Source organism: Medicago sativa, chromosome 2, assembly GCF_051527215.1.
Source record: "Medicago sativa cultivar Bolivia chromosome 2, Bolivia_mono, whole genome shotgun sequence".
Taxonomy (NCBI): domain Eukaryota; kingdom Viridiplantae; phylum Streptophyta; class Magnoliopsida; order Fabales; family Fabaceae; genus Medicago; species Medicago sativa.
This window is the reverse complement of record NC_140750.1, coordinates 81,711,847-81,736,446: the sequence shown is the minus strand read 5'-3', so window position 1 is coordinate 81,736,446 and position 24,600 is coordinate 81,711,847. Positions and strand designations below refer to the sequence as shown.

General features: G+C 32.2%; 3 protein-coding genes across 4 annotated transcripts; 1 reads left to right on the top strand and 2 right to left on the bottom strand.

Moving 5' to 3' along the window:
* Window positions 1-5,937: 5,937 nt before the first annotated feature.
* On the top strand, window positions 5,938-15,527 carry LOC146951439 (nuclear pore complex protein NUP93A-like). The gene is made up of 15 exons (XM_085747419.1): window positions 5,938-6,140; window positions 6,348-6,439; window positions 7,049-7,115; window positions 7,609-7,668; window positions 8,156-8,245; window positions 9,085-9,348; window positions 9,917-10,012; window positions 10,141-10,272; window positions 10,383-10,436; window positions 10,535-10,618; window positions 11,720-11,806; window positions 11,885-12,787; window positions 13,265-13,446; window positions 14,041-14,332; window positions 15,197-15,527. Exons 1-15 carry the CDS (start codon window positions 6,042-6,044, stop codon window positions 15,272-15,274), a joined length of 2,580 nt encoding a protein of 859 aa, XP_085603545.1. The 5' UTR covers window positions 5,938-6,041; the 3' UTR covers window positions 15,275-15,527.
* A 1,730-nt stretch (window positions 15,528-17,257) lies between these two features.
* LOC146951438 (embryo-specific protein ATS3B-like) lies at window positions 17,258-18,873 on the bottom strand. Of its 2 annotated transcripts, none has more exons than XM_085747418.1 (3): window positions 18,309-18,873; window positions 18,045-18,167; window positions 17,258-17,660 (listed from the first exon to the last, which is right to left on the bottom strand). In XM_085747418.1, exons 1-3 carry the CDS (start codon window positions 18,429-18,431, stop codon window positions 17,412-17,414), a joined length of 495 nt encoding a protein of 164 aa, XP_085603544.1. In that variant the 5' UTR covers window positions 18,432-18,873; the 3' UTR covers window positions 17,258-17,411. The 2 variants fall into 2 exon arrangements, with proteins under 2 accessions (XP_085603544.1, XP_085603543.1); XM_085747417.1 differs by having other exon boundaries at window positions 18,045-18,176; window positions 18,309-18,708.
* Window positions 18,874-22,977: 4,104 nt separating this feature from the next.
* LOC146951437 (embryo-specific protein ATS3A-like) lies at window positions 22,978-24,549 on the bottom strand. Its single transcript, XM_085747412.1, has 3 exons — window positions 24,064-24,549; window positions 23,698-23,823; window positions 22,978-23,472 (listed from the first exon to the last, which is right to left on the bottom strand). Exons 1-3 carry the CDS (start codon window positions 24,196-24,198, stop codon window positions 23,182-23,184), a joined length of 552 nt encoding a protein of 183 aa, XP_085603538.1. The 5' UTR covers window positions 24,199-24,549; the 3' UTR covers window positions 22,978-23,181.
* Between the last annotated feature and the right edge of the window lie 51 nt (window positions 24,550-24,600).

Below are 24,600 nucleotides of genomic sequence, written 5' to 3'. Positions count from 1 at the left end.
CATCACTTACCTCATTACTCATTTAGCATGCTTAATTCAACAAGTACAATTCATCATTTCAAGTTACAAGCAATCAATCATCATCATCAAAGAAATCACCACATCTTATGTATATACATATACAATTCTCACCTCATCATTATCATCCAATCAATTATCATCAATAGATTCACCAAGTGTATAAGTACAAACAAGTAAGACGTGCAATTAGAACATTTATTTCACAACCATCAACAAAATCCACCAATATACATATACACCTATCCACATAATCACAACATTCACCAAATTTCACCAATACACAACATCATCAAGTCACATATTCAATTATGTCACAACTCATCAACCATTCAATTCCAAATATCACAAGTATGTATTCATCAAACACACTTATCATCAACATTCACCATTCACATGCAACAACAAGATAACATTTCATTATGCAATGCGCCTATACTCGACACATATATGCATGTGGTACCAAATCAACAACAGTCATTAGATGCCAACTGAACATCTATGTAAGAGTACACCTCCTCTTACATGTAAGAGTACACCTCCTCTTACAACAACTATGTAAAAGTACACCTCCTTTTACATTTCAACATATGACTCAACATGATCATGATGCATGGACATACAACAACGACCCGATAATGCACAACTTCAACATAACAACGACAATGTAAAAGTACACCTCCAATTACATTGACTACCTCAACAACAACTGCATTATCAAGTATACGTGTCCACACATTCAACAATCACAATCAAATAAGAGTCATCAACATACATCAACATCATCAACTTAATCATCATTATATACATCAACAACCAACAACATCAACATCGGCTCACAATTCATTTCCATTTACATCACATAAATCAAGTAAAATGGAATAACACAACAGTTTATGATAAACATCATTCTCATCCTTCCACAATCATTCAAACACAATTATCTAGTCATATGTGACCATTCACAAAAGATTCATAAGACTTTAGTTCATCAAGGTTCATTTCTACTAAGTTCGTCTCCAAAAGTCACCATTTAAAAATAATAGAAGTTATGAACCAAAACCAACTCTACAAGCTCAATTGCCTATGCCATGCACTCTCACAAGTCACTTATAGGTGCAGTAGAGGTTACAAAAGCATTTCATCGGCCACACATGAAGAATTCCCAAAAATCACGAAGTTCGTCTCTTGGCATCATTTTGCAAAACCAATTCAATTCCCAAAACAAAACCAAGTTAGACCCAAGCTATGATACTCTTAGAAGCTTAATTATAAACTGATTGAATAAGGTTAGGTGTTTGGAATCCATTGGTATGCTTAAAAGTACGCAAAAATACAAAAAAACAAGGTTTTGGGATTCTGCAGAACTGACACGGTCGCGTGGTCAGGACACACGGTCGTGTGATCCCTTACAGGGGACTCTGACACGGTCGTGTCATCCAGACACACGGTCGTGTCATTCCACCAGTACAGCAAAAATGCAATTTTACGTTTTCGGGCATAAAATCTTGTTTTCGAATCCGATTTCAGTTCCGTTTTTGCCAATGCATTCCTAACACTTAGACCATACAAACCACACTTGAAAACTTGACATTTCAACATTAAAACAACTAAATCAACTCATCCCAAAATGACTTATTTTGTAAAAGCTCTTAAAATGACTTTTACTCAAAAACCCATTTTCTTCCCAAAATGATTTCTCTCCAAAACCAAGTGATTAAAACAGAAAATCATATCATCCTAATTCATTCTAACAATCTCCTTAACTCATTCAACATCATCAAAATCAAACTTCTTCATTTTCAACCCATTTTCACAAAAGTTGTAAAATCACTACAATTCAATCACAACAATACTTTCACCAACACCCAAAGCATAAATTGATGAGAACTTCATAGCACAACAACAACTACATCATATAATCATGATCTCACCATCATTCAACAACAACAACAACCAATCATAAATTCATCAATAATTCATCAACAACAACATCTCTCAACAACAACAACAACAATCAATTTTTGGGCAAAACACAAAGCATACATATGTACATGATTTAAGCTTGCAATTTCATCATCAACAACTCAATTATCATTCCATTTACATACCCAAACATTGCATCAAAACACAAGCACGAATTTACCAATTAATTCCACAATAATCAATTATTCAAATAAGCACTTAAGTAAAGAATTAGGGTAGAAACTACAACTAAGTGATTATGAGTAAAGACTAACCCCCTTACCTCTAACACCAAGAATCCTTAATTCAAGCTTCAATTTAGCTCCTAGATGGTGAATCTCCCTCTTGCCTTTAACCCTTGTTCTTGCTCCTCTCTCTAGTTTCTATCTCTTCTCCTCTCCAATGAAATGAAATGAAAATGTTGTAACCCTATCTCTTCTCACCAACATTAGTTTATAAAGGCTCACTTAATGGGCTCATCTCACAAATCTTAATGGGCCTAACCCATTTCTAATTCAACCTCAAAAATGTTACTACTCACTTACCGGTAAAATACAACACTAACGGTCACTTAACGATAATTAAAATAATTACTACACCCTCTCTAGTAACTAGGTAAAATAATAACTTCCACTAAACACTAAAAAAAATAACTTTCTGCAAAATTACAAAATTGCCACTGCCCTCAAAATGACCAAAATGCCCCTAAGTCCAAAATGACTAAAATACCCTTCTACACCGAATTCTACGAATCCCAACCAAAAATACACACAGAGGCAAATAATCACATAAGAGCACATATAACACACATAATAAATAATAAAATAAAACTAGCGAAAATCGGGCTTTTACATACACTAACACAAATGTTAGAATACCCTCTAATATTGATGCTCCAAATCCTGTCATCTCTTCTGCAATTGAATATGTTGGCACATGCTGCAAAAAATATACAAAAGTGTATGGGCCATTATTGCATAAGTACTAAAAAGATGTGCATGTCCTGATAAGAAATCTCACTTCATCCATTAGTGAATTAAGGGTAACAAATCTCACTTCACTTACAATCCATTCTTTAAGTAAAACTTCAGTGGACTAATCATCCTATCATGCATTTTGATGTGAACATAAAAGTATGAATTTTCATATTAGAACGTACCGCGAACCGAAATAACGTACCGACTATGCATACCCCCCACGCACCAAATTCTTTTGAGGGTTTGATGCTTCATAGTCTTCAATGTCATAACATCAGCTAACAACACACTTGTACTATCTTGATTTTCTTCCATATTCTGAAATTTATAGTGCAGCTCTTTTTTTTCCACCAACAATTATTAAAATACACACATTACATCATCAAAGCACTAACATCTACAACTAAACAACTATTGATTGACAAGAATACGATGACAAGTTAATGTAACCAGTTTTTAACTAAAGTGTAACCACAATTCTTTTTATTACAAAATTATTGCCAAGTCACGGCGTGATATCAGTGAGGGGAACAACTAAAGTGAAACTAAATAATTGAGAGAACACTTGTGATTTTTGACTAACAATAGTGCAATGACAAGTCAAGTCAATGTTATTCTATGTTTGACAGGTTTCAGACGAACTAACCACAAATGAGCTGCACTTAACTGGTTTATAAAATAGATATAACCATAATTCTTTTTATTACCAATTGGTGGCTATTCAATGAGTCAGAACCTTTTTTATAGCTTTGAAATGGAAATTCGTTTATGTAGCTTTGAAATCATAGTGAAAATAATGTTATTCAGAAAATCTAAAATATTATGTGTTCTTAGTTTTAGTAACGTTCAAAGACTGCAAATATTATTATCCAATATATTCTAGTAAACACTCACCACAAATATTAAAAGAAAAATTGAAAAATAAGTTAAGTGTTTGCATAAGCTATTGTAATCTACCAAACTTTCTTATTCCTTAGTAGAATCTACATTCAGTTTCACAACACACAAATTCCAAATACCAAACCTTATTTTACTAATGGAAGAACAAATTGGTGACCTTCCACGGAGAGAGTAAGTTTCAAACTGCGAGATACAGAGACCGTCGACGAAATGAGACTGTGAGCCGGAGGAAATCGATGGTGGGTTTTGATCTGACAGCAACATGCACAAAATCGACGGTGACTCTACGTGGTGGTTTTGATTCGACGGTTAATTGGTGGAGATCGGTGGTGGTTGGAGACCGGGGTTGGGTTGGTGGGGGAAGATGGAGAGAGATAACGTTTTTCGACGGTTAATTGGTGGAGATCGGTGGTGGTTGGAGACCGGGGTTGGGTTGGTGGGGGAAGATGGAGAGAGATAACGTTTTGAGAGAGAAGCAGAGGCTTTGCGTTTTGTGTAGAGAGAGAGAGAGTGAATAGTTATTAAATGTTTTTTTATTGGCTATTTCTTTTACTTTTCTTTTTTTAATTCCTCTTTACCATGTCAACATGAATCAATTTTTAATCATTTTACTTGCCATGTCAGGAGTGGTAGAAGGGTGTATCACCAAAAGGGTGTTCACCAATCTTTTTCCAACCATGTGGGACACGAGGTTGGTTTCAACTTGTGAGTGTGCACACACTACCACTTCTGACTTTGCCATATATCATAATCAAAATCCATGATGAAAAGAACAAAATGCATTCAAAGCGGATATGTTTGCTAAAGCTAGTTTACAATCTTCAAATAGGTAATAATAATAACGTCTTCGACAGTGTTTCTTATTTTCTTTTGGATGCACTATCTTTGGATCATGCATGACGGGGAGTTAATTAGTCCATTGGTAGTTTTTGTTTGTTTTTTCTGTTTATTAAGAATGAATTTACTCCTTAACTCCCAAATCAACTACGGTCGACAAATAAAATGTTTCAAAAATTGGTTGCTAACTTTTCGGGTTAATGTTACTAGACTAGATAGATGACAAGCAAACGGATAGAAATATTGAAAAGTGTTATTTTTAAAAAAAAAATTAAAAGTAAAAAAAGATATTGATTGAACAATATGTGATTCAACTTATTCAATACTAAGCTCATTTCGGTTCAATCCAAACTACTACCTAACCATGATCAAATCAATCTATGAATCGACTAGTTTGTTTGTTTATTTAAAACTTTTCAAATAATAATGTCTCTAATAGAGTTGTTCTCACAATGTTATCTAAAATAAAGCATTTATAAATAAATCTTTCTCATTTGTAGTTTTGTAAAATTAAAGTTTGATCGTTTATTATTTAAAAATTTGAACAATAACATAAGAAATTTAAATAGAGCGAGTTTAAATGGTGAGAGACCATATTTTATCATTTCATACAAGAAGATAGATGAAGACATTGTAACAAAAAAAAAAAAAGATAGATGAAGACATGAAACATTGAAATAGAGCGAGTTTAAATTGTGAGATAAGTTTAGAATTAATTGTATAAGCAACCTTTTTCTAAAACGAGTACAAAAGAGGTATAATATACAAGGAAAAGTACGTTCTACTACTTTATGTCAGTTCCATTTTTAAAGTATAGGATTTACATTGATTTTATCTAATAAAAGAGTGAGTATTAAAAGTGTTGATAAAAGAACATTGATAACAATCCTCATACAATGAAGTATTTGGTGAACAATATCATTGCTAAACCTTAGAAAAACATACCATGATAATGGTCAAACAAATGTGCATTAAAATAAGACTAAAATGAATTCTATATGCAAAATCAAAACTTATGAAATTGAATACTTTACGTAAAACTATAGACAAATGTTGATTCAAGTAATAAAGAGTTAACGTCAAACCTTAGCCAAAATATTTGTTGGGATAAGGAAATAATTTATTACTATTTATTCAATAAAGTAAGGTTGCGTTTTTTTTCTTTTCTTTTCGGTTTGAATCCGGTCCGAAACAAACCCTACGATAACATTACCGGTTCACCTCCATCCCCCAGAACCTGAACCTGAACCTTGCTTTTCAAATTTAGGGCTTAAGAACGAAAACGAAAACAACCTCCAAAACCCTTTCTTCTTCTATCAATCTCTTTGCGCTGAAGATTCATCCATGGCGAACGAAGATTTATCCAGTTGGACCGATCTACTTCACTCTTCCTCCAAGCTTCTCGAACAAGCCGCTCCTTCCGCTCAGTTCCCTCCTCTTCAGGTTCTCTCAATCGCACCATTTTTCACTCTTCTTTTTTTAGGTTAAGTTTATATGCATTTTGATTTTCAACTATGCTTAGCTTCAATTCGATTGAATAATTGAATAATTATTACTTTCTGTTAGTTAGAATTGTTTTTGACTGAAAATTGAAATAATTATTGATTTTTACTATGATTTTGGGGATTTATTTTTTTCAATGTTGTTTAGAGGAACTTGGATCAACTTGAAGCTTTATCGAAGAAGCTTAAATCCAAGACTGTAAGAGCTGAAGCGCCGTCACAGTCCATTGCTGCAACTAGGTACTCTTGTTAATGCGAAATTTATATTCTGTTCATAAGTTGTTCTATTATGTTTTGGTAAGTTTCTAGTTTAGTTGGATTGCTTTTAGTGCATGTTTGGTTTTGCGGTGACAAAAATTGATTTTGTAAAATTGATTTTACTTAAAAGTGAGTTGAAGGATTGTAAAAGGATTTATGTTTGGTTGGATACATTTAGGTAAAAGTGAGTTGAAAAATAAATTTCAGTTAAACAACACGTTTAGAATTAAAGCTAAAAATCCTGGATTTAAGATAGAATCAATTATGGAGGCAAAATCAATTTTACTCAAGAGCAACCAAACATGTCAAAATCAATTTTACACTTTTAGAATCAATTCTGGCTGATCTGAACGTAGAACCAATTTCTTTGATTATGATACATTATTATTCTTTCAAATGCTTTTTTTGCTTTCTCAGTAGGGGCATTGCTTTTGTTTTACATATTTCTAATAGGGCATGTGGAGCCATCATACATGTCCTAATAGACTGCCTTCCATCATTTTCTTAAAGCTAAAGTTACTTGAATTCACGACAGCATATAGGCAATTAGTGTAATAATTTCTGTTATTTATTTTGCACTCACATATACAGGCTTCTTGCTCGTGAGGGTATAAATGCAGAGCAGCTTGCAAGGGATTTGAAGTCATTTGAGTTGAAGGTACCACTTAACATATATTTTGCAATCATTTTTACATTTAATATCTTATTGTTGTTGCTTTGCGTACCATGTGCGTCTTGTGCGGGTATTGCTTAATAAAATTTGCCGTTTCAAAAAAAAAAAAAAAAACATCTTTACCTTTTCTTGGATTGTACTATTCTATGTATTTGCCCTTACACTATATTTTATGCACAACAAACTAGTTTTCATTATTTTTGAGCTGCCATACTTAAAGTTGCACAAACTTCCTTGTTTTCATGATATAACCTATTTGGATAGAATTCCTTGTATAAACTTTCCTGATGTAACCATACTTTAAGTTGTATAGACATCCTTGTTTTCCTGATATAACCTAATTGGATGTAAACGTAATTTTGTTGGAAGTTGACGTCAAATTACAAGCTTAGTTGCTTTTGTTGGGATTTAAATTCTTCAACTCATATATTTTTTTGCTAATGCTGTGCCCTTTGCCTGTTTTTGTTGTTTTGTAAAGACAACTTTTGAGGATGTTTTTCCTGTTGAGGCAACAAACGTCGAAGAGTATCTGCAGCAGGTAATTTCTACTTTCAAATTGCTTGCTATCCATCTTGGATTTAGTTATCACTTTAAAATCATCATTAGACATCAGTTTGATTCAATCTGGATAGTTTTTATGCGTGTTAGATATCATGTACTCTAAGTCTACCTTTTTGAGTTTGCTTTCATTTTTCTCCAGCAAAAATGTTCACAAAAATCAATGAAAACTATAATGTCGGAGTTCTGAATAGGATGTTTGATTTATTCAATAAATCACTAGTCAAAGTTAAAGAGCTGTCCTCTGAACTATCTTAAAAAAAAAAAGAGCTGTCTTTTGTTGATGTGCGTGGTATTGTAGCATGTTCCCCCTTATTTTTTATGAGCATAGCAAAATTAGTTCAGTGTTTGTATGTGAAGTTATGTACCTTGCTATGGGAAACCAATTAAGTCTCCGTACTCTTCACTTGACTTGGTCCTTTCTGAATAGAATTGTGACAATATTGAATACTCTTTTTCGTTCTCAGGTTCATGAAATGGCAATGGTCTCTGCCGTCCAGGAAGCTCAGAAGGATAACCTTAGGAGTTTCAATGATTATATGATGAAAGTTTTGGAGGTTAGTGTAATCTTGCCTTTCATGTCATGGCACACCATGATTTTTTCTGTATTCTTTGTGTAATTATTGGTTATTACTGGAGAAATTTTTGTAATGTGTTTTGCTAAGCTATTTATAAAATAAGAGTTATTGGGGTAAGATTTGGTAAACCATTAATTTGGATACTCAATGTGTCCTGTCTTTTTATTGCTTTGCTGAAAATAAGATATCTTATGGATGTGCCTATTTTATTTTCTTTATTTATTTGATTGTAGTCAAAAAGCCTTAAACTTTCAAAAGGAAATATCAGTCCTTATATTTTTGTGTGGATATGGGTACAAGATTATGACAAAGGAATTGAAGGGATTTATTGAACTATAATAAGGTTGGTTGTTTTTGCATACTTTTTGATGAGGATATATCCTATTTCGGTGAACCTTGTCTGTAATCCTTGTTTCCTCTGTGTATGAAAATTTCTCACATTCTTTTAGAAAGTCCAATATTAAAAATGAATAGAAAACAAAATATGTAAAGCGTAATTTTTGTTTAATTTATACAACTCGATAGTTTTCCATAATTTTGACTTTGGCAATGAGGTTTACTGACCTACTTAAACTTCTCACCAGTCAAATCATCCCATTTGGCTGATTGATTGTTTTTCTATAAAATATGCTTAGGTTAACATGTGGAACTTCAATATGAAATGAAGTAGCATAGTATATATATCATATTTGCAATTTTATAATTGGGATGAGTATTTTATTGCATTGTTATATTGGTCATAAAAATATGTTTATTTGTTCTTGATATTATGTGGCTCAACCTTCTTACTGCTCAGTAGCATTTAATGTTTTTGACAGGAGGATTGGCAAAAAGAAAAGCGTGATTTCCTTCAGAGTTTAAGCAGGATTTCAACATTACCAAGGACAAACATGATTGCTAATAGCAATGTGGGTGCCCGCCCTGGTCAGATTGTGTCTATGGCTTCTACTCCACAAGTCTCTTCTGGTAGCATGGAGATTGTTCCCATGGCTAGTAGACCCATCGCAGATAAAAAGGCATCTGTCTATGCTGAAGTAGTTAAAAATCTGAATAGAGCAAGGCAGTCTGGATTGCCATTTAAAGTAAGCCCCCTACTTTCAGAGCTCTATATTAGATCAAAAACCTAGTAGATGGTGTAGCCTGTTCATGACTTCAGTGATCGTGTTAGGAACCCAAATTCAAGAGAAATAGAAATTGTATTATTGATTGGAATAAGGAGAACTATTACAGAGAATGATCCCTATACTCCCAGAGGAAAAGCTCCTCAGAGAAGAGACATTTCTCTCTCTCTGCCCAAATTACAAGATTCTAACTAAATAATGGTGAATACTCCTCTCAATTGCTATCCCTATCCTTTATATAACTAACATTTCTCTAACAAACTAGCCCCCTCACCCAATGTAACTAACTCTCCTAGTAAGCACATTAGTTGGGCTTGACCCCAAACTCAGTACCCAACAGATCAACATTGTGATTTGCATGAAGCTAATGTATAAACTTTTAATTCAATACTGTTACAACATCATTTTGAACATAAGCAATGCTTTATTGTTTTTGAGATCCTTTTCCAAAAGTTCTTACTAGTATTCACCTTTTTGTATTTATATGTATGTACGCTAATTTTCATAATAATTTTTCTATGCTTGATAGCTTGCCGCAACTTTCAAGGGTGCATACGAAAGTTTGGGCGTTGATGCTGGTGGTGGAAAATCAGTAACGATGCGAAAGATATGGCACCTTGTTCAGGTTGTACTTGTTGTTGTATACTGTTAACAGGCAAAACAGAGATAAACTTTTGCCTGCAACTTTATTGGTTCTACCTGTTATGAAGTAAACATTTTTATTTATTTTCTAGACTTGTTTAATTGAAACAGATGCTGATGGATGAGGACTCAACCTTGCGACGTGTTTCCAAAAGGATGTCATTGATTATTGGGGCAAGGCGCCACCTTGAGTGGGGACATGAGAAATACATCATGGATACTATACATAATCATCCCGCACAAGTAATGTGTTATTCAGAATTTCAAGTGGTTTATTCATATGAGAGCATGCATTGATTTTTATTTGTTGTATCAACACTTAATTTCTGACATCTTTTTTTTATCTAATGTAGGCTTCTCTTGGTGGTGGTGTTGGAAACTTGCAAAGAATCCGCGCCTTCCTTCGGGTTCGTCTCAACTTGAAGAATATGCATCTTGTTAAACACTTTACCATGTATTTAATTTTTTTTTTCTTCAAAAAATCCCTGATTTTATTGCTGCGCAGATTCGGTTGAGGGATTATGGGGTTCTGGATTTTGATGCTGGTGATGCTCGGAGACAGCCACCTGTTGATACCACATGGCAACAGGTCTTGACTACTTTATCTTACTATAAAATTATTAGGGACGAGACTTGAAATTGAATCCGAAGGGTGCATACAAATTACTCGCCATGAGTACGATTTTTAGTCATCAAATGGATTTGGGTCTAGGCATGGGTAATACTAATACATATAAAAAATTGTGGGCATTACCATGGGGCATGGGGGCCATATGTTTTATTATATTTTATCCAAACGATATGCTTCATATATTTTATAACTAGCCGTAACAGTAATACCCATGCTTTGTAAGTTTGTATATGTTACTTTTGAATGGAGTAAATTCCGTTTTTTAATTATATGTTAATCATCTTATAAAGAATTTAGAGTGAAAGAAAAAAAGGTTCCGGGCCTCCAAGAGTATGTGAAAAAAGCTTTAATGCAAAAAAGTATCTATAAAAACTACGGGTATAAGTATCTAAACCTACATCTTACCTGCACAATATGCTCATCATATTTTATAACAACACGTTATACCCTTCCTTTGTATGGGTTACTTATAAATGAAACAAGAATTCTGTTTAAAAAAGGGCAACCCGGTGCACTAAAGCTCCCGCATACGCAGGGTCCGGGAAGGGAAGTCGTGGTACTGTTGGGATATGTAGACAGATTTATAGAACTCTATAGATTAGGATAGGATTTCAAATATCTCTCTGGATATTATTTAATGAAGTTAGATTTTACACTTGTCAATGCTATTTTTGTTGACTTATCATATACTCAAATAAATTTACCAGTATCTTAAAAGAAAAAGATACATCAATGGAAACAAATCCCATAACCACAACATGAGTTTGTTTGCGTTCATATCCGAGTATATAGGCATCTATTAGGTACGGTTAAGGGCCTCCAAGTTGCTACCCGCATGAGTTTGGGTTTGTGGCAATTTCTTAAATGTGGATATGGATATTCTAGTTTTTTACATAGACTCCACGCTTTGCTATCCCTACAATTTAGTTACACTTCATTGTTTCTTTTCTTTTCATGTTTTTTCTATGCTTTAACAGAGTTCAGTCCTATATCTAATTTTTTTGTTGCTTAAAATCAATATTAATGATGAGCTAAGCTTGTACTTTCTTTTTTTAACAGATATATTTTTGTCTGAGGTCTGGTTATTACGATGAAGCAAGAAATGTTGCTCTATCTTCGCGTGCTTCACATCAATTTGCTCCTTTGGTACATATACATAGTGTGATCACTTCTTGTTATGTGCTTATTTATAGTGCACTTTTAATAATTTACTGTTTCTTACAGCTCACAGAGTGGATTAATACTGGAGGAATGGTGCCAGAAGAGGTGGCTACTGCTGCATCAGAAGAATGTGAAAGAATGTTGAGAACTGGTGATCGGGTAGGCCGGACTGCATATGACAAGAAAAAATTACTGCTGTACGCCATCATATCAGGTTCTCGAAGACATATTGATCGCCTGCTTAGAGATCAACCAACTCTTTTTAGCACGATAGAGGATTTCTTGTGGTTCAAATTGTCGGCTGTGCGGGACTGCCCCAGTGGATCTTCGTCCATTGTTCTAAGTGATGGTCTGATTCCATACAGTTTGGATGATTTGCAAAGTTACCTAAATAAATTTGAACCATCATACTATACAAAAAATGGAAAAGATCCCCTGGTATATCCCTATATCTTGCTTTTAAGCATTCAATTGCTTCCGGCTGTATTATACTTGTCTAAGGAAGCAGGAGATGAAGGATATAACATTGATGCTGCCCACCTATCAATTGTGCTAGCCGATCATGGCGTCCTTTCTGAAGGCATCGGTACTGGGCAAAAGTTGGGAGTGATGGATGCTTATGCAGAAGTTTCCACAATTATCAGGCAATATGGATCTATGTATTTGCGTCTTGGTGATCTTCAGATGGCACTAGAATATTATGCACTAGCTGCTGCTGCAGTCGGCGGTGGACAGTTGTCGTGGACTGGTAGAGGTAATGTTGATCAACAAAGGCAGAGAAACTTGATGCTGAAGCAGCTTCTAACTGAATTATTGTTAAGGGATGGAGGTATATATCTTTTACTTGGTGCAAGAGGTGCCGGAGAAGAAGGAGAATTGGGACGTTTTGTAGCGGATCCAAATGCAAGGCAACAATTTTTAATTGAAGCGGCATGCCAGTGTCAGGAGGCTGGGATGTATGACAAAGTAATTTTTTTCTCATGCTACTCTTTTATTTTAGAGGAACAATAGGGAAAGTAAGAAAACCTTCAACTGCTTTTACTGAATTACAACATTACCTAGCTCACAATCATTGTTCTTCATGCCCTTATTGCGGCACTTAGATATGGAAATTACTCCACTCAGTTTTTAGACCTTTGTTTTGGCCTCTTAGACATCCTTTTTCTGGTGAAGCTAAAGATATTTTTAACACCATCTAGGAATTTTGCTAACTCTTGTTTATTTTCAATTTCTGATACCTTTTTGATTACATTTCATTATTTCTCACATTTGTGTCTCTCATACTGTGTCTCTACTCTCTAGATTTTTCCTACCTAGGTTATTTAAACTTATTTTCTCCTAATTTTTGTTACCTCCGTGTTCCCTTATTCATCACCATTTGTGAGTAAGTTTTTTCATCCAACCTTTATGTTCCTTTTGCTGATGCGGAATTTTTTGGTTCAGTCTATAGAAATTCAGAAGAGAGTTGGTTCCTTCTCAATGGCGCTGGATACCATCAACAAGTGCCTCTCTGAAGCTATTTGTTCTCTTTTCCGTGGAAGGTTAGATGGTGAGAGCCGGACTGCTGGCCTTATCCATTCTGGCAATGAGATTTTGGAGACATATACTTACTACCCAGATGTCAGGTGAAATTATTACCTTTTATTTCCTTGCTCACATATTTCTCTGCTTGGACTTTGGGATTGTGATATTCTTAAACTTTGCATGATATTTCAAAAATGAACCTTTTCAAGTTTAGAACTTATTCTGTGGTGATTTGACACAGATTATGCTTTGGTTGTTATTTTCATCTTTTCCCTTATCTTTTTTCATGGAATGATCTTTGAGGTCAAACCCTGCTTGTAACTTGGAAGTCCATTTTCGCCATATCCTTACTTCACATGGCTATTGGTGGTAATTTACATGCAAAAACAGGTGGCACAAAGATGAATGACGGGTGATATGGGATATACCATTCACAGGATTACGCCATCTTTTTGCTGATACTACGGTTGTAGTCTTTGTTAGGTGTTGGTTTTGTTTTGTTTTTTCTGCTGTACCAAAAAAAGCTATCAGCCTAATCAATTTGTAACTTTCTTCATAAAATTTGTCAGTTTTGGCTCTTCAAACTAAATATCTATGGAAGTTTCTTTCAAGTTTCAACTATGAAGAATTTGTTGTTTATCAATCTATAGCACAATCCTTAAGAAAAAAAATGATCAATTGAATTCTTTTTGCAGTCATCAAGAGAGAGAGCAAGTTTTTGAGCAGCAAACTGTATTGAGACAACTTGAGTCAATATTATCAATTCACAAATTGTCAAGACTGGGGAATCATGTTGATGCATTAAGGGAGGTTGCTAAACTTCCATTTTTGCCTCTAGATCCCCGAGGACCTGATATTGCTGTTGATGTGTTTGAAAATTTATCTCCTCATGTCCAAGCTTGTATACCAGACCTCTTGAAGGTTGCTCTGACTTGTCTGGACAATGTGACAGACTCTGATGGATCACTTCGTGCTTTGAGAGCTAAGGTAATATCCCGTGGATTCCCTTCTTTGGTTGGTCTATATCCATGCTTTAGTTGCTTTTGTTGAAGTACCATAATTTATTATAACTGTTCTCAACAAGTGTTTGGAACACTGCCAGAAGTAATAAGCTTGTGGCTCTCTTGAATGGAAAGCTTTTCGCTCAATTTGAGAATATAACCTCTATCTTTAAGATGTCCTAGGAGTTTGTCATAAAAAGTTTACACAGATATGTGCTCATTATTTTATGTGATAACTACATTTAATACCTACCTTATGCCCTAAATCCAATATATTGTAGTTAGCAGCATTTATTCTGCTGGTCATTGTTTATATGAAATATACACCATAGATATTAAATCCAAATCTATACTAGGAAAAGGGAGGAAGACAGAATTTTTTTGGTTGATTTTGTATAAAAGCTATTGCCTTTGCTTGGATACAGAAATATAGTAAAATGTTGTACACAATAGTGCCTTGAATTATATATCAGCAGGTAATGAACTTCAATCAAGCCATTGATGATTAAATATGTATTTGCTTTTTTACGAAAATATTCATCCATCCACTTCTTGACGGAGGTGGGTAAAATGATGTTTCAGACATGGTTGCTCTAGACATACTATTTTAGAGTTGGTGAAGCCTTTTGAATATCTGTCATAGCCGATTGTTTAGTAGTATTAATATCTGTCATGGTTTTTGATAGAACATTATGACGTCATTTGATCCATGTAGCCGACCCCACTTAGTGGGATAAGGCTTGGTTGTTGTTGTTGTTGTTGTTAAGTAGTATTAATATGTGTTACTGTTTCACAATGGCTAAGTTTGTTTTTGTTTTTGTTTTTTTTTTTTTTTTGTGTGTGTGTGCAGATTTCCAGTTTTATTGCAAATAATGTAAAAAGGAATTGGCCTCGTGATTTGTATGAAAGAGTTGCGCAGAGGCTGTGAAAGTAAATGTACGGCGTCAATTGTTTAAGGCAACAGGATGTGTTTGAATGAAGATTCCCAGTAGTGTAAAACTTGTAAAGTAGTGTCAATGTCAATGATATTTGTGCTCGACCTATGACCTGGAGATATAATCTCAAGAACCAGAACAGTGAAATTATGAATATTCTCTTCATCTTTTCATCTGATTTAGCCAAATGGTATTCACACGTTTGGTTTACAAGAACATTAATTTATACCGCTCACTTCCATTTAATGCCTGCTAGAATATATGAGACATAGTTAGCAAATAGAACGCTATTCTTTTTCACTTTTTTTCCCATTACTTTGGTTGGAGCAACATTTTTCCATGTCTTTAGTCGTAGGACTAGAAATGAGATTTGTCTTTGAAATGAATTGTAACCAAAATTTTATTGGAGTTATTAAAAAGAGAAATGATCTTATTGGAAGTCATTACTTTGAATCATGGTTACGTTGAGATTTTTTTCTAATTCTATGATTACATGAATGATTAGAAAACTACTACCATACCTTTTGTTGTGTTCTGGGTTTTAAATACTTATGTGGAAAAAGTTTTCTCAAATCAAGGATGCTGTCATTTTTTTTTTGAAGGAAGGAAATGATGCTGTCATTGTTATGTCAGTTCTATTGTTTGTTTTGCAAAATGCTGTGCCTCAACTATGAGGATAAATTAGATTTCAACGCCGATTAGCCGCGACTATTTTCTTTTGCCATGACTAATCGCATTTAGAAGTTCTAGTTGGTTTTAAATGATGCATACTAAGGATTATGCCCATTGTAGGCATAGCAATAGGTGTTAGATTTTTAATTAATTGCGTATTCTTTATGATTTTGCTGCATGAGAAAAGATAATAGTTTACTATTGTTTCGCTATAACTTGTTATAATATTAAAAATATTATTCTTTGGTTACATGAGAAGAAGAAAAAAAAAACAAAAGCAAAAATTAAGTTTTGATAAAGGACACTCCTTGGACGTCCGTTGGAAGCACTAAAGAGAGATTAGGAAATTTTTTATTAACCATAATCAAAGAGTCTAAACAATTATCTCCCATCTTTCCAAGGATATTCGCACAAACATTCCCTTCATGAAGAGTATGTTTCAAAACAAAATTTAAATCATGTTTCAAAACAAAATTTAAATCATGCTTCATTAATCTTTGATAGCCTCCATCATATTAACATATTGGTGACGTCAATGTGTTCCTATACTTTTTTAAAATCCGTTTGCCAACACAACTTGATGTCAATTAAGAGAGCTTGAATCTCTGCATGTAAGACGTTCGATCAACCAACACTCCCATAAAAACCAAAATGAAAATTTCCCTCATAATTTCTCACTTGAGCCCCCGAATCATGATTTTTCCGGATTAATCACTGCACTACCATCCATATTTAAAACCATAGCATCTTGATCTTGGGCACCACTTTACCAGCAGACTTCACGAATAGGTCGAGAAGCAGGAAGAGAATGTATTCCAAATGTTTCAAGAGTTATTTGCAACTTTCCTTCAAAAAAAAAGAGTTATTTGCAACTTCGTACTAACTAACATCTTTTACAAGTACATATTATTTTTCAGTTTCTTACATATGTGCATAAAACACTTTTTGGAGGCAACCTTATTTTAGCCTAGCTACCAGCTACCACACGTATCTTTTGCTTCCATGTTTATGACCATTTTTGTTTTAAGAAAAAGAAAGACCCCTGATAATATCTCCCTCTTGTCCCTAATTATCACACTCAATTCCACTTATTATTTGTCCTTTTAATACAAAACCATCAATATTTTTCTGTCAAAAAAAAGACCATTAATATTTTCTATACAAAACTATCCTTATTCTATTTACCTTTTGTAAATGTATTTTTTTTTTCTCTCACTTGTGATATCAATAGTGATAAACATGTAGAAGTAATAGATTTTTAGCAAATGAACCATGCCAACAAGTGCCCTATAACACTAGTGAAGGAAGTCAAAAATTGAAGATTTGTATTGAAAACAACCATTTTTAAACTTGTAAAAAGTTGAATACAACATTTTCTAACACAGCATTGCTATATTTGTTTTTATTAACCAATGTTCTAACAACACTAACTAACATTTTCCATTAAGAAATGTAACACTACACTTCATTACAATGGTTGAAGCCATAGTCAACATTCTCAGGAATGTAAGTGTTGTAGTAAAATTTTACAGGTGGGTAGCCATAGTTGTATGCTGTGACAGTCGTTGGTATCCAACCATTTGATCCAACCCTATGTAGGTACAGTTTGCAGATATCGTTTAAACACTGTCCCACTATGTCAAATGAAACCATGGTACATTGCTCGAACCTCCCAGCACGAGGATCATCCAGTCTTGGAATGAAAACCTACAATTACATATATATACTATATGTATAGATATCAAACCAATCCATCACATAATTAATTCTAGACAAAAGAAAAAACCTTATATACTCCCTATGTTTCAAAATTGTGGAGGACTACATATAAAATGAAACTTTTCTAGTTAAAGTAAAAAAACATAAGTTATATGTCTTGAAAATAAAAATAAAGAGATTAATTTCTATGAACTGACGTTCAAAAACTTTTTTACACGTACATTCAAGTAAATCATGTCAAATAAATATTTGTAAAGATATTTTATGAACTAACCATAAAAATGACAACATGGAGGAATTTAATTGAATACATGCGTACAAATATTTACGGTCAGTGTATACAAATTAAATTCAAAACAACAAAAAAAGAACCTCAGAGCCATGAGCATCTCCAAATGAAATACTGATTGTATCTGTTGTATGTAGTGGAGAACGGCAGCTTGTTTCTATGATCACCTTGTAATTGCAGGTACCTGTCGGTCTAGTCATTTTATCCTGATTATCCTGAAACATGCATATCTATAACATATAACCTTTTATTTATAATGCAAAAATATATGAAATTTGTATATAAGGCATTCATGTGTATACAATTTTTATTCAAAAAAAAAAAATGTGTATACAATTTTTATTTACATTTTCCTGGGCATAGTATAGTATGGAGGATTGATTTATTTGAGGTTGAGTGACCAATGTTGGTGTTGCATGTGAGAAGGCAGTGATGATGGAGAATGTGAGGATTAAGGTAAGACCTTTCATGGTTTAGTTTGAATATTAATTACTTGTAACAATTTTTTGTGCTTCAAAAGAAGAGAAAGGAGGAACACTTAAATTATGTAGATATTCCAAGTTTCAATTAGTTATAGCATTACAAAGGCCAGAGGTAATATTTAACTGCACCGTTAAATGTTGACAATACACTATTCTTTTATTTATTTATTTATTTATATTTTATACTATAATTTAGTTAATTTTTGGCATATCATATTAACTTATGTGGGTTTTATTTCCTAGCAATTAAGTGAATCCATTTTTAAGTAGTATGATAAATTTTGCTTTTAGCCTCTTAAAAAAATTAATATTAAAAGTTAATCGAGTATTGTTTGTTTATGTTTTAACAACATTATATCAACCGATGAAAAGACAAATATTATACATATGCCATCACAAAAATATAATGAAACCCAAAATTAACAATCAAGGACAACATAATTCTAACTTCTAAGCACCCATGAGAATGAACACATCGTTGATAAATTTTAAAACGAAAACCTTTGAAATGAGATTTGAGCCAACACTTTGATAAGAGCTTTATATCTTCAATAATACGTCTCTCTTGAAATTTAGTGTAGTAAAAATTGCACAATTCTTTATCTTCCAATTAGACTAAATCGTTGGTTTGATTTTAAAATATATATAAGCTTAATTTTAAAAAGATTAATGATATTTCAATAACCATTTTATGACAACTTTTAAGACAATCTTCTATTATCATCTTCTTTTTGGACAAAAACAATAGAGAGAATAAAAACAAAATAAACATGAAAAACAATTATTTCAAAAGTTGTTTCAAAATGATTGTACAATTATCATTTCTCTTTTAAAATGTATATAGATCACATGATTTACGAAACCTTAACGGCTTCATTCATGAAAAACAAATCTTATTGGTCTCATGGAAGAACCAAAGGTTGTGTGAGGAATGTAATTAACTAATTTCTTGGCTTTACTGAAACATTACTTGTTGATTCGGTCCATTCATTATATAACCCAATGTATATTAATACTTTTGGTTATATACTCACCCAAACTGAATAAACTAGAGTGTGAATATCCTTCATTGCACGGATTTAATTAGGTTGAGAGTCATATATATTTTTTTTTTTTTATAATAGATAAATGGTAATTGTAATATGAGAATAACTTTTTTATGGAAAAATATATAAAATAATGACAAAACAAAAATATTAACACATCGATATTTTGTCAGTACAAAAAACACTTCGATATTTTCATTGTTAATTATTGGAGCAACAAATAAGCTAAAATGTACAGTAAAATAACAGACAATTTAGCGGATATATACCTAACTCAGAAAAAAAGAAGGGAAAAATAGACTAAAGAGTGTTATGAGTTACATTCCAGCCCTAAAACATGTCTTATAAGGAAAATGCTTGATGGTGCAAAATATTTTCGCACAAATCACACGAAGCTTGTACGCACAAGTTGGTAAGTGGAATCGAGGCAGTAATATGTAAATTTACATAGCTTGGTTCTCATGCAAAGAGTCTCCAAAAAAGGCACAAGTTGATTCAAATATGAATGAATAATACTTCAATAAGAATTAGCACAAGATTGCTTTTTAACCCTGATTTCTCATCCAAACTTGCTTTTTAGCACAAGTTGGTAAGTGGAATCGAGGAAGTAATATGTAAAGTGGAATCTTTGAACCAGTAGCGGAGTCAGAAAATTTAGATTGTGGGGGCAATATTAACATACTGCAGTATACTAAAAATACTATTTTTCAATAAAAAATACTACATGGTATTTGATATTTTCTAAGTTGAAAGTAAAATAAACACATTACCATAATATATAAATGAAAGAGAAATAATAATACTTTTGCAAAATTACTCTTATCAAGTATTGATGTATTAACATTTTCATAATGCAAGTATTAGTGTACAATTAGAAAAAGTACTTCTTTCATCCTAAAATGACCGGTCTTGTTTGATATATATAACATTCACATTACATACATTGACTCTATTTCCTACTAATATGTAAAGACAAACGTTTTCATATAAGATGTGGATTTGTCTTAATGTGTATTTTCAAAATATTATCTTTTTTCTATATTTTTTGCTAATAGATGATTACAAGTATTAAAGATCAAAAATTGTGTATTGACATATGTGAAACATGGAACTAAGTCATTTTAGGACGGAGGAAGTAATAAAGTTTGCATTGAAAATGGAAAGACTAGATTACACAAGAGATCTTTTAAGTTATTTAATTATGATAAGTTGGTTTTAAGTTTTTTTCCGTACCACTCACGCTCTTTAAGTTACTCAATTGTAACAAGTTGATCTTTAATGTATTTTCCGTACAACTTAGATCCTTTAAGTTATTTTTTTTTTTGGCCAGTTATCCTTTAAGTTATTTAATTGTAAATTTTAAACGTTGAAAAACTTAACTTTCTAAGATTTGAAATCTCTCAAATTGTTACGATTAAATAACTTAAAAGACCTAAGTAATATGAAAAAAACTTAACAAACCAACTTGTTACAATTAAATAACTTAAAGAACCTAAGAGGAACGAAAAAAAATGTAAATGATCTAATTATTACAAATAAATAACTTAAAGGACGTTTGATATAATTTAGCCAAATTGAAATTATCATTAAATTTGGAAAAAAAATTATTATAAATAATCACGAAATATATATTATGATCAATTTATCAATAAATAAGATATTAAGTAATTGGAATGGCCTTTAAAAAAAATAGTAATTGGAATAGATTCCTCTATAAAAAAAGTATTTGGACTAGTTTTAATTTGATACATTGAGTTTTTTTCTTTAACATTCAAATAATGAGGGCAGTTACTCAAAAAACAAAAAAGGAGGGCAGCTAGTTGCGCAACAGAATACCACTATATACTAAAATGAAAATTAGTGCAGGCACCTGCCCACGGAGTGCTTGCTGTGGCTCCGCCCCGGACAGCATTTGGGTGACATAATGGCACAATCTGGGCCACATAACACACATTGCCATTTGCATCTGGGCCACACAACACATCCATGAGTACATTTGTGTGGCCCAGATTTAATGTCACGGTGACATTATGTCACCCAAGTATTTTCCCTCTGCCCCTGCTTTGAACAATACCTTATTTTCTTGGATTTTGGTTTAGTACCCTCAAACTTTGTTCTATTTTCTTTTATCAGTAAATTTTAAGGTGTTACAAATGATATACAAATTTTTTGAGGTGCCAACGTAATTGAGAATTTGAGATGCCTTAGGTATCATGTGATGCTTTGCACTCAATTTTTAAGTGATTGAAAAATGTCATTATTTGGCTTTGATATATACCAAGAAACCAATAAGTTTTGTTTCTTTTGATTCAATTATTAATCTTTTTCTATAATATCCTAAATTATTTAATATTTTATTTCATTAATTTATCTCTTTTAAATAAAACAAAAGACATTATTGTTAAACTAATAATTATTGTTGCATTGAACTTTAAAAATGACAAGTGAATAGATACAAAATTTCATTGCAAACACAACATGCTAAAAAGGAACCGATAAAATATACTCCCCGTTTTTTATGTGTCGTTTGAGTACAAATATTGTGTTTCTATTTACTAGTTGTCTTGATAGTTTAAGGGTACAATTTTTCAACTATACTCTTTCTCAATTACTCCTAATTACTCTCAATAAAACTAAATAATGTTATTTATTTGAAAAATTCAAGTTTTTTTAAACAAAGTTTGTTTTTTGTTATTTGCAAATTCAAATCTGACAAAAGAGTAATCTCAACATTCAAATATATGTCACAAAATGTTAATTTAGTATTGGTTTAAGTCATTATTGAAGTTTAAATTTTGATTAATGTGAAGTTCGAATGGACTATTTTTTTTTTTTGAAAGAAGTTCCAATGAATTTTAGTTTGCTTTACAATTATGAAAAAATAATGTGTATAACATTATACTATTGCCAATTGTTTGTTATGGAAGACAATTAGAGTGTGTGTGTAAGAAAATAAGACTTTGTTGGGGAGGGGGGAGAATAAATAGGAATTTTTTTATACAAGAAAAATAGCACATCAAATTTATTGAAAAGAGAGAGTGTGGGAAAAAAAAATTGGTGGATTTAAATGAGGATGTAATAAGTAGAAAAAATAAAAATAATTTTTTTAATTGAAATATACTATTCTAAAAGGACACTTGAAAAGAAACACAAGAGGCACTTATTTCTTAGTTTCTTACATTTTGTAAAAAAAAAAAAACTTAGTTTCTTACATATTATTTAAACACTTATTTGCGGGTAAAAAAGAAAGAAAAAACACAAGCAACCTTATTCAGCTACTCCTATATACCTCTTGACAATTTGGTCTTTGACAAAATGCAACAAGCATATTTTGTTTAAGAAAATGTTTTGAGTACACCTTAAGGGTGTATATACACCTTAAAATAATGAAAAAGAAAGATAAATAAAAAGTGATGTAATATATGTAATAATTTTGTCACATAATAGAAGAAGATAGATAAATAAAAAAATGGGATGTGAAATAAGTATTGGAAAATAAAATACGTTTATTGTTGTTTTATTTATTCAAGAAAAGAACCACTATATTGCAACATTAAACTTAATGGACCGATCAAGATTAACTGTAGTCAATAAATTGACGTAGTCAACTCAACCGTATTTGTTAAATCGAAACCAAATGATTCAGATTTTAAAATACAAAACACTAAATTTAAAATCAGAATCGTCTGGTCTCAATTCAACGAACACGCTTTAATCTTGGGTATGGAGGATATCTGATTTGAGCCTTGACCACAATAGTTGTAGCCAATGCCACGACCCTTAGTAAGGCAAAAATTGTAGTTAAATATGACAGGAGGGTAATTATAGTCATATACAACAACAGTCTCTGGTTTCCAGCCATCTCTTCCTTTCCTAAATAAGTATAGTTCACATATCTGGCTGGTACATTCTCCCATTACATCGAATGAAACTGTGGTGCACTTCTTGAATGCACCAGGGTCATCCAATCTTTTAACATAAAGCTGCAATTATACATCAAAGTCAAACCAGTACATTACATAATTTTCCATTCAAAAAATATTCATTCATTTTAACTACTCATTGTTTTTAATAAGTTGTTCTAGAGAGTTTAAGCTAAATATTGTTCTTAGACATGTCATAAGAAAATAATATATAAGTAGTTAAGTAAAAGATTATTACTAAATCATTCAAGTATTTTAAAATTGTGAATGAGTCCAGAAAAGAACCTTAGAGCCAAGATCGTCTCCAAATAAAATACTGATTTGATCTGTTGTATATGCTGGAGAATTGCAGCTTGTCTTTATGGTGATCATGTATTTGCACATACTACTAATCAGTCTAGTCTCATTAATCTGAAAAATACACATATCCTTTTATTCAAGATACAATAAAATATGAAATTATTTAAGATACACATTACTAGTGACTAAACTTTTTGAGGGAAAAATGAAAAGTTTTTTTTGGTGTTGAAAGAAAATGAAAAGATACTGAATATGTTGTTATGAATGATTTTTAATTAAAGGGTATTCCCTAGTTTGGATTAATACTTCAAAAAAAAAAAAAAAAACGAACAACTTATAAAATTGATATACTTGTTGAAGGGTATGGCTTATTAGTGTGGAAGATTGATTCATTTGATCAGGTTGAGGGAGAGTGACCAATGTTGGTTTTGCATGTGAGAAGGCAACAATGATGGAGAATGTGAAGATTAAGGTAAGAGTTTTCATAGTTTATTATGTGGTTGCCTAAATTGATTTTTATTTTTATTGTATTGTAATTTTTTTTTTTTTTTGTGGTTCAAGAGAAAAGAAGGAGGAACACCTATAGCATTAGAAAGGCCAGGACAATATTTAACTACACCATGAACTGCTAACAATACACTATTTTTTAATCTTTCAAAAAAAATAAAATACACTATTTTTTAATATTTTATTGTAACACTTTCAAAAAAAGTATTTTATTACAATAATTCGAGGGGAATGGTTAATATAGTATTGTTTGTTTTTGTTTTGAAAACAATATACCAATTGATGTCATTAGCTCATATATTTTGATTACATATGAATTGATGAAAAGACAAATATTTTGCATCAAAATATTCGTTTTGGTTTTATGTTGTTTGCGTTGCT